The following is a 10,039-nucleotide window of genomic DNA, read 5'->3' as shown; positions in this document are numbered from 1 at the left end:
GTTTATGATTGGTCACTTGAGGATCTTCCTAGTTCCTTTATTCATATAAACATGGTTTTTATATAATCATGATTTAGTTTTATTATGTCGTTTTGTCAAATTTACGACTAAGAAAATACAAATTTGTCAGTGTCCTAGTAAATTTGAAGTTATGTTAGATTAATAAATTTGCCATTTTATATGCTTGCTTTTTCACGATTAATCTATTACACAATCAAGAAAATTTTGATGTCATACATGATAAAATAGGATACCTTGTACCTTGTTGCTTATTAGAAGCGATCAATCGTATTCTCTCTTTCTTACGTACAATTCGCTTGAACATGAAATCATAAGAAACTCGGTCCAGCGAACCATGACCCGAAGACACAACTGATTCAATGTTCGGCCAGTCCGGTTTTCAAAGCATTGCATAAACCAAAAAAATATCATTTCTAAGATCCAAACAAGTTGTATTACAAGGAGGTATCAACTTAAAAAGTCGTAATTAAAAGATTTGCATAAGCTTCACATCCTCTACATGATCTAGAAAGGTGTAAATCTTACTATCTTTAAACGCTTCCATTCCTTGCATTTCAACCTTTTTGATTGTGTTTCTCTCGAGACTGTGATCGGTGCAAGGTGGAGTCTAGTTGGTCGTTAAGTGAGGAGATGAGAATGAGGTTATGGAAGAGATGGAAGATTCAGAGGCTGAGAGGGATGGTGAAGAAGAAGCTTGTGGAGATGGTGAATCTGATTTTCCTCATGCTTACTTTTTTGTAAGATATTTGTGTGAGATGGAGAATTGTTTTGGCACTTTTGCTCCGTTTCATGATGCTTCGAGGGTTCTTGAATGTAATGTTAATTTGTGGATGCTTTAAGGATGATGAAGTTGGCGGAAATCAACGAGTCTAGAAGGATTTGACAGTTTTTGATATATTCAACAGAAAATCTCAAGCTGGTTCTGCTATTGATGCAAGTAGACTTGTCTTGGTCACATAATGTTTGTATGTTCAAATTGGTCCAATTTATGTCTTTCCTTCTAAATATTCTACAGAATCGATTGTTAATGGTCTGCGAAACTCTATAGCCACATAACAAGAAAAAAACTATAACCTTTTCCACTTCAAAGCTGTGAATTGTTCAGAACAGCATGAGCTATTGATTGGTTGAACAAACACCATAAAACCTCTTTTCAATTCTTAGAGAAGTCGATTTATCCCAGCTTGCTTGGGCAGCCAACATATTATCTTTCAAAACTACAGTATATAAAACCTACAACAATATATGTATGCTCAACAACATTACTTATCACATTCATTAGAATCAATAATACAAAGCGTTTATTTATTAAAACCAGGGCCGGTTATATGCATGTGCAACTGGTGCATTTGCACTAGGTCCAACAAATTTAAGGTCCAAATTCATAGTTTTTCTATTATTTAACTATTTAATTATGCTGAAATTTTATAAAATATTTATATGTAAAGGTCCCAAAATTCTATTTTAAAAGTAATATTGAGGTCCAAAATTAATAAACAAAAATAACAGTTCAAATAGCTATAAAATTCAAAATAATTTATGAAATATATCCAATTTTTTTTATGAAAGATAGAATTTTTTTTTGTATGGCACCGGGTCTTGCCGATGAGTGAGCCGGGCCTGATTAAAACATTTCATACCATTTGTCAGCATAAAGTTTAAAAGACATTTTGAAGAACAAAAATATACAGTAACTCCGGCCTTGGTAACCTGGAGAATGGAAGGAGGCATGCATCGGGAGGTACACATAATGCAAAGTGGCCTACAGATTGAGGCGTTGAATACAACTTTTGCATATGAACTTCTTACTGAAACTGGCATAGCATATGAGAAGTCTCCTACAACGCAGGAAATATGCAATGTGACACCACAATCATTGCATGTATAAAACCATTTCTTTGGATTCACTTTTGTTTCATATGCTTCACACCAATATTCTCCATCCACACTGCTTTCACCATAAGACAAGAAGAGAGGATGATCGTCGTACCTATGCCTCATTACCTTTTCCGGTAATAAAGCGCACTTGAAGTCTAAATTAAAGTCACACTCATCACAACTTAACCTTCCTCTGTTTATTCGTTCGCCACATGCAGTACAAGACTTAGACGACATATCATTAGAATAGTATAAAGGATGTTGATGGCTTCCGTGTGGAAATGGTTCTGAAATCGAACCGCATCGTACATCTAGACATTTAACACCAGTCAGAGGCATGTACCTGAAACCGGTAAACCTTTGCTTACAAAGATGACATGTAAACTCTCTGCCTTCAAAATTTGTCTCTAGCGTAAATGCTTGATTGTGGCACACATGTCGTTTCTTCCGAGGAAGGTTAGCACATTTTTGGTGGAGAATGAAATCACACTGCTCACAACTGTAGAACGGTTCTGAACAAATCTGGAAGACACATGCTTGACAAAATGTGTTTTCATGTAGAATCATTCCCTCCTTGTTGATTCGTAAGTTGTGATCATGGCTAAAATGTTTTATCGTCAATCATCTGGAATGGCGAAATCTCCTCTTCTTCGGGCATCCCTTCCAGTTCTATCATGTCCCAAACATCATTTCTCGTTGCACATCTTGAATGAACAACATAGTTAGAACATTTGGAGGAGCAAGAATAAGCCCCATAGAAGCCATCCACTTTCTTACGACAAACTCTGCATTGCCACTTTCCATGTCCAAGACGACGAGTATAAGAGATGCGATGATCGTGGCGGTTGATGTTTATAACTCGAGGTAAATCGATACACTCCCGATGAATCATGAAATTGCATTGAAGACAGAAATAAGGGCTTCGATCACCTTGTGTCCCACACGCATTGCAAGTGAAATCTATATGTCTTGGAACAAGATGAAGTTGATGTTCATGGGTCGTCGAGCTTACAACACCAAGCGGTGGTGGGTTGCTCATACACAAACTGCATATGCTGAAATTACAAACATCACAGTGGTGAAGATGTTGGTCCGACTCTTTCCCGCAAAGAAGGCACTTATTGTCAGCGTAATCGGGTGCTCCACATGTAAGTAGCTTGAGTGGGTGTTTGGCGTGGGAAGTGTGGTTTGCTTCTGGAAAAAACTTGGCACATATTACATGGAAGACTGATTGGCATTGATAACATTTGTAACATTGTTCTAGTAAAGAAAGAGAAACTATATGGTTGCACGTTTTACAACTCACGTCGTCTGAACCGCCAGATGTTATCGCTTCATTAAAGAGTTCAAGTGGATGCTCGTGCACATTGGTGATTTCAAGAGTAAGAGTTGCGCCCGTTTCCCTTGCACAAGACAAATCCAGCTTGAAGTCACAAATTGAGCAAAAATAACCATTTTGAAAAGAACCTTGACAATGACTACAAGTAGATGATTGGCGATTTAGGAGCAGCTTGAGAGGATGGTCGGGATGAGAAGAGTGGTTGATTTCTGGTAAAGATTCCGCGCACTCCTTGTGAAACACAGAATTTTGACACCCCAACTCATTGCAACAATAGCCTCCGTAAATGTATCCATAATGCCCACACCCTTCACAACATCTCTTTAAAAAGCGAGTAATAGTTAACAAAGGATGTTTGTGAATGGGTAACTCTGTTTTTTCCATGGTGATTTGAGCCCGAGCTCTCTATTATGGGTGTTTTTTTGTTCCTTTCGGATTTGGATTAGTTAGTTAATTATAGCTATAATTACAATTAACGTTATTTAATGATCACTAATGCATATAAAGCAACGCCACACCACGTGAAATGGTTCTTTTACCATTGAGATCCACAATATGTGAGAGACCCAAGACAACTAAAATCTAACCTAGCTAGGCGTTACTTTCCATGTTTTTATCATCTTTCTTTAATCTCCTCAATATTACCGTTTTCAGATAACCAAAAAAACTGTAACTCGAATCTCAACGTGCTAGAGCTTAGCAAGAAGAAATAGCTCTAGGGAACAATGAATGTACCACCATTGTAACAGAGAAGAGAATCGGAGAAGAAGAATAAAATATCTTCTATCTTGTTGCTTATTAGTAGAACCGATCAAAATTCTTTCTTTCTTACAATTTGCTCGAACATGAAATCTTAAGAAACTCGGTCCAACGATGATAAACTATGACCCGAAGACACAACTCATTAAATGTCCGGCCAGTCCGGTTTTCAAAGCATTGCCTAAACCAAAAAAGTATCATTTCTTGCTATCTTTAAACGCTTCCATTCCTTGCATTTCAACCTTTTTGATTGTGTTTCTCTCGATATTGTAGTAGAAAACGTAGAAAGGCCTACCTTCTACCAAATGGAACACAAATTCCTTTGTCTTAGTCATTTTCTTGCTATTTTTTTGAAAAAAAAAAAAAAAAAAAAAAAAAAAGTCATTCCAACACAACGTAAATCGGTGGTTCTCATCATACCATGCAACATCGCAGGAAATAGGTATGTATGCTTCGACCATTCTTGTTTTTCGGCATCTTCTAAAACCCACAATTCAATACTTGTTGTTACTCCAAAACGGACAGAAGAAATGTCATACAAACCTAGTTTCTCATTGTAGTTTATTAGAAATCCATGATACATTGCTCCAATAATTAATCTAAACTCCTCAGACTTGACATCAAAGCAAACTATACTATCGCTAGAATAATCGTTGTTCACCGCAGCATGGTAATACAAAAGACCATCGTTGCATATCATTGATACGTTCTCCATGACATGTTTCCAGTTCCTAAGGTCAAACCATGATGCTCATAATAAAACTCACTGTTGTTTTTTTAATATGTAGAGGCCAATACCTTGAATTGTTTATCAATCGGATCATACCCACAAAAGTTACTCTTCCAAGAACGCCCATTCTTCGATTTGGGTAATGGTAAGGATTGTCCCGTGCTAGGGTTACATATCACCAGCACCGTATCATATTTTTGACTTATGATCCGCTCATGTCTAAGACAAATCAAACCATTGACAGGAGTAGCAATTTCGTATGAACCATCAACGGAGAAATTCGTATGATAATTGGCAATTACAGGAGACGAGTTCTCATCAGCAGGGCCGGCCCAAATGAATTTGGTGCCTGAAGCAAAAAAAATTATTAGCCCATTACCAGATATTAAATTTTATTTCTAAGAAAAATTGTAAAACTGTGGTTTACGGGCTTTAGCCCAGGGTCGGCCCTGCTTATCAGGATATTGAGGTGACGAAAAAAGAACACCTCACAGCCTTTTATGTAAGCGAACAATAGCTTCGGGCATGCCCATGACCATGATCGAGTCAAGAACAACTCGGTGAAATCTGGACGGCTAAGTATGGAGGCCCAAAGCTTTGATACGCAACGACATCTCGCTATAGAATTCACCGTTCAAGAATATCTCGATAATGAGATCAATTGGGATCGATACTGAGTTTTCAGATCCATCCTCTAAGGTTGGAGACGTTTTCATGCCGAAATAAATAAACCCTAAGAGAGAGACTCCTTGTAGACGAAGAAACAATGCTAGATAATGGGCTGGAAGAAAGCCCGTGTAGCCCATAATTTGCAAGCTTGTATAAGGCCCAACCAAATAACCTAACGAGTTTAAAATTCAAACATGACAAACGGTGCCGTTTTATCATGTCTCATTTTTCCTCCATATAAATCGTTTAATTTTGTAAAAACCCTAATTGACGACGGCTAGTAAGATGAACGACGGCGGAGCTAAACCGGAGACACTGCTTAGGGTTGCAGAAATCGGTGGAAGAGGAAGGAGTTTGGTGGCGGCACAGTCTCTTCGTGCTGGACAAGTTATCCTCAGAGAGTCTCCTCTCCTCCTCTACTCTGCTTTCCCATTTCTCTCCTCCTCTGTTTCTCCTTACTGCGACCATTGTTTCCGGTTATTAGCTTCATCGGCGCATCAGAAATGTCAATCTTGCTCTCTCGTCTCCTTTTGTAGCCCCAATTGCTTCGCGTCTCACACTCCTTGGCTCTGTGAATCTCTTCTCCGGCTTCACCAATCCTCCTCTGCATTCTCCGATCAACCTTCTGATCGCCAAGTCCAAGCTCGTTTCCTCCTCTCTGCTTACAACCTCGCCGCTGCTTCTCCTTCTGATTTCCAGATTTTGCTCTCTCTCCAAGGTAGTGGCTGCAGCAATGGAGATCCTTCTTCTTCTGCGACTGATTCTGGGTTTCTGCATTCTCTTTTATCAGCCGTGTGTCCACCTCTTCCGGTGTGTATCTCGCCGGAGCTCACGGCAGCTTTACTGGCTAAGGATAAAGTTAACGCCTTTGGTCTGATGGAACCGTTCTCTGTTTCGAATGATAAAAGATCAGTGCGAGCTTATGGGATTTATCCAAAGACTTCGTTTTTCAATCATGATTGTCTTCCTAATGCTTGTAGATTCGATTATGTTGACTCTGCTTCTGATGGTAATACTGATATCATCATTAGGACGATTCATGATGTTCCTGAAGGAAGAGAAGTTTGTTTAAGCTACTTCCCTGTGAACATGAACTACTCGAGTAGACAAAAGAGATTGCTTGAGGATTACGGTTTTAAGTGTGACTGTGATCGGTGCAAAGTGGAATCTAGTTGGTCGGAAGGTGAGGAAGATGAGAATGAGGTTATGGAAGAGATGGGGAATGAAGATGATGAAGAAGAGATGGAGGATTCAGAAGGTGAGAATGTAGAAGAAGTTTGTGGAAATGGTGTGGATGATGAATCTAATTTTCCTCATGCTTACTTTTTTGTGAGATATATGTGTGAGAAGGAGAGTTGTTTTGGCACTCTTGCTCCGCTTCCGCCGAAGACTCATGATGCTTCGAGGGTTCTTGAATGTAATGTTTGTGGAAGCCTTAAGGAGGATGAAGTTGGCGGAAATCAATGAGGAAGGATAGCTTCAAGAATTGATCAACCGGAAATTTCAAGCTTGTTTGATGCAGGCAGACCCAAATAACAAGGGACTTGTCTTAGACCTCATTTTTAACCAATGTTGTTTGATGTGTACGTTTTTTTTTATGCTCAGTTTTGAAAATTAGATTACTCCAGCTCTAGAATTATCTTGGTTTTTTGTTTTCTCCTAGATAGTCTTAAGAATCAATTGTAATGGTCTGTGGAATTACATGGAAACAGTTTTGTTGTGATAATGGAGCATCAGTTTTCTTTGGTTGAATGAAAAATCACAACTTTCTTACTTTTTAAGGTGAAAAATGCAGAATTACATGGCTTGATGATGTTTGCATTGGTGATCTCTATAACTCTGAGTGTTCTCAGTGCCTGAAAGGCTGAAACCATAGCTTCCTTGATAGGTGTTACAGTTCCATCTTCTCTAATGGTCATGTCTACTTGCCTTGGTTTTTGAAGATGAGAGGAACAGGAGAAAAATCAGTTCTTAGAATGGTTACCAAAGAACCAACTAGGACTAAACTTAGATACTTACCAAAGAAGTAGGAATTACAAAATGCCGTTATGGATCCAACGACCCAATTAGTCAATTCTTTCTCTGTATCACCTCATAGTTTGTGTTGAATTGTCAATTTTTCTTTATCTCTAAATATTTTGAACAAGATGAAGAAGGACATTGCAATTCTGAGTGCAAGACAGTTGAGACTGCTTGTCAAAAGGTAACCACTTTAGTGTTTTTCAGCTGAAACATATAAACCAGAGTGACGATTTCTTGCAGCATTAGATTTAGCGCCGATGTGAATATATATATATATATATTTTGGTGGTGTAGGTCATTGGTTACTCTGACACTGATGTTGCAGAGTACATACACATTTCCAAGTCTTATCTCACTTCACTTCACTTTGCAAGGACTTGACTGATACTTGCAGCAAGAACCCACCTCCTGTTCCCAAGGTAACTTCATTTCGCTGCTGTTTCTCCAATATTACATACATCATTAGCATTAGATGGTCTTGCCTTTTGATTGTAGATTTATTGTGATTTGGTTTGATGTATTTGTTTTTTCTCTACTGTTGTCTGTCATTACGTTGGACATAATTGGGACTGGTGAACCATTTGTTCCAAAACCAGCTGGGGATGGACAAAATCTTGAGATCTATGCCAGTCATTAGTCATCACTTCAATCAATCTGTTTCATCAATAGCTTATAGAATTCAAAGGAACATATTTCTGATTTCTTTTCTTTTTGCATATAACATTCATTAGAATTAAATGATAGATAAGTTTTTATTTATTTAAACATATCTCACCAATCACTAGAGTAATCACTCGAGCTGTCGTCTTTCAAAGAAAAACATTTTAAAGAACAAAGTATAGAACAACATCGGGTTTGGAAACCTTAAGAACGGAAGGAAGCTTACATCGAGAGTTACACACAGAGCAAATTGGTCTACAAACAGAGGTGTTGGGTACCAGTTCATCCGCCCATCTCATTCCTGAACCTGGCATAACATGTGAAAAGTCTCCCACAACGCAGGAAATATGCAATATGACTCCACAATCATTGCATGTATAGAGCCATTTCTTCGAATTCACTCTTGTTTCACATGCTTCACACCAATATTCTCCATCGGCACAACTTTCACCATACGACAAGTAAAGAGGATGATCGTCGTACCTATGCCTCATTACTTTTAGTGGTATAAGAGCACACTTGAAGTCCAAACTATAGTCACACTCATCACAGCTAAAGCATATTATGTCCACTCGTTCGCCACATTCATTACAGGACTTAGACCTATCTTTAGATAAGTATAAAGGATGGGGATGGCTTTCATGCAGAAATTGTTCTAAAATTGAACCGCATGGTACATCTAGAGAATACTTACGATTAAGAGACATGTACCTGAAACCGGTGAAGCATTCCTTACAAAGAAGACATGTATTTTCTTGCCAAGTATCATTAGCGTCTAGTGTTAATGGTAGGTTGTCGCATATATGGCGTTTCTTCCGAGGCATGTTAGCACATTTCTGGTGGAGAAGGAAATCACACTGCTCGCAACTGTAAAATGGTTCTGAACAGATCTGGAACACACATGCTTCACATAGTGTGCTTTCATGGAGAATCCCCCCATCCTTGTTGATTCTTATAAGTTATGATAATCATGGCTAATATGTTTTATCGTGTTATCATCAATCACCTCGAATGGTGCAGCTTCCTCGGGCTCTTCGGGTGTCCCTTCTAGCTCTATCATGTCCCATGCATCTTGGCTCGTTGCACATCTAGAATGAACAACATAGTTAGAACATTTGGAGCAAGAATAAGCCCCGTAGAAGCCATCCACTTTTTTACGACAAACTCCGCACGTCCAATTTCCATGTCCAAGACAACGAGTGTAAGAGATGCGATGATCGTGACGGTTGATATTTATGATTCGGGGGAAATCAATACAATGCCAATGAATCATGAAATTGCATTGTAGACAGAAATAAGGACTTCAGTCACCTAGTGTCCCACAAGCATTGCAAGTAAACTCGATACGTCTTGGAACAAGATGAAGTTGATGTTCATGTGTGGTCGGGCTTACAACACCAAGCGGTGGTGGGTTTCTCATACAGTCTCCGCATATGCTGAAGTTACAAACATCACAGTGGTGAAGCCGTCCTTTAAACTTATTCCCGCAAAGAAGGCACTTCTTGTCGGCGTAATCAGGGGCTACTTCAAATGCAAGGAGCTTGAGTGGGTGTTGGGGGTGAGAAGTGTTGTTTGCTTCTGGAAAAAGTTTGGTACACGCCACATGAAACTGTGATTCGCATTGATAACATTTGTAATAATGATCATCAACCAAAACTGTCCAGTTGCACGTTTTGCAATACTGCATGCATGTTACCGTGAAGAATATCATCGGAGAGCTGAATCGGATGGTCATGCACATTGGACTTTTCAAGAATATCGGCTGGTACCTCCGTCGCACTCGCACACTGTTTATGAAACACAGATTCACACCCCAACTCATTGCAACAAAAGTCTCCATAAATGTAACCAAACGCCATGTGAGTCTCGAGACAACTAAATTCTGACGAAGACTTTATTCAATTTGACAATTTCTAATCTTCTCAACCTCACCATTATCTTCATATGAATTAGTTTGTGAT

At 38.8% G+C, this 10,039-nt stretch overlaps 3 protein-coding genes and 1 pseudogene across 3 annotated transcripts; 1 reads left to right on the top strand and 3 right to left on the bottom strand.

Annotated features, from left to right (window-relative positions):
• Positions 1 to 299: 299 nt before the first annotated feature.
• Positions 300 to 5,486, bottom strand: LOC9322096 (putative F-box protein At2g19630). The gene is given in 5 exon segments (XM_021031201.1): positions 300 to 580; positions 4,240 to 4,333; positions 4,384 to 4,627; positions 5,223 to 5,362; positions 5,364 to 5,486. Coding segments are annotated over 5 exon segments (651 nt in total). The 5' UTR covers positions 5,444 to 5,486; the 3' UTR covers positions 300 to 487.
• LOC110229949 lies at positions 1,545 to 3,635 on the bottom strand. The gene is given in 2 exon segments (XM_021031200.1): positions 1,545 to 2,509; positions 2,511 to 3,635. Coding segments are annotated over 2 exon segments (2,040 nt in total). The 5' UTR covers positions 3,623 to 3,635; the 3' UTR covers positions 1,545 to 1,581.
• Positions 5,487 to 5,610: 124 nt separating the features above from the next.
• On the top strand, positions 5,611 to 7,122 carry LOC9320045 (histone-lysine N-methyltransferase ASHR2). Its single transcript, XM_021031199.1, has one exon. It carries the CDS (start codon positions 5,682 to 5,684, stop codon positions 6,861 to 6,863), a length of 1,182 nt encoding a protein of 393 aa, XP_020886858.1. The 5' UTR covers positions 5,611 to 5,681; the 3' UTR covers positions 6,864 to 7,122.
• A 1,067-nt stretch (positions 7,123 to 8,189) lies between these two features.
• LOC9320044 lies at positions 8,190 to 9,971 on the bottom strand (annotated as a pseudogene).
• Between the last annotated feature and the right edge of the window lie 68 nt (positions 9,972 to 10,039).

Source organism: Arabidopsis lyrata, assembly GCF_000004255.2.
Source record: "Arabidopsis lyrata subsp. lyrata unplaced genomic scaffold ARALYscaffold_3, whole genome shotgun sequence".
NCBI lineage: Eukaryota > Viridiplantae > Streptophyta > Magnoliopsida > Brassicales > Brassicaceae > Arabidopsis > Arabidopsis lyrata.
The sequence above is the reverse complement of the archived record's forward strand: the minus strand, read 5'-3'. Positions and strand labels throughout refer to the sequence as shown.

Bases quoted from the DNA above. Each gene is read 5' to 3' on its own strand.
- LOC9320045 (XM_021031199.1), top strand. From the start codon at position 5,682: ATGAACGACGGCGGAGCTAAACCGGAGACACTGCTTAGGGTTGCAGAA.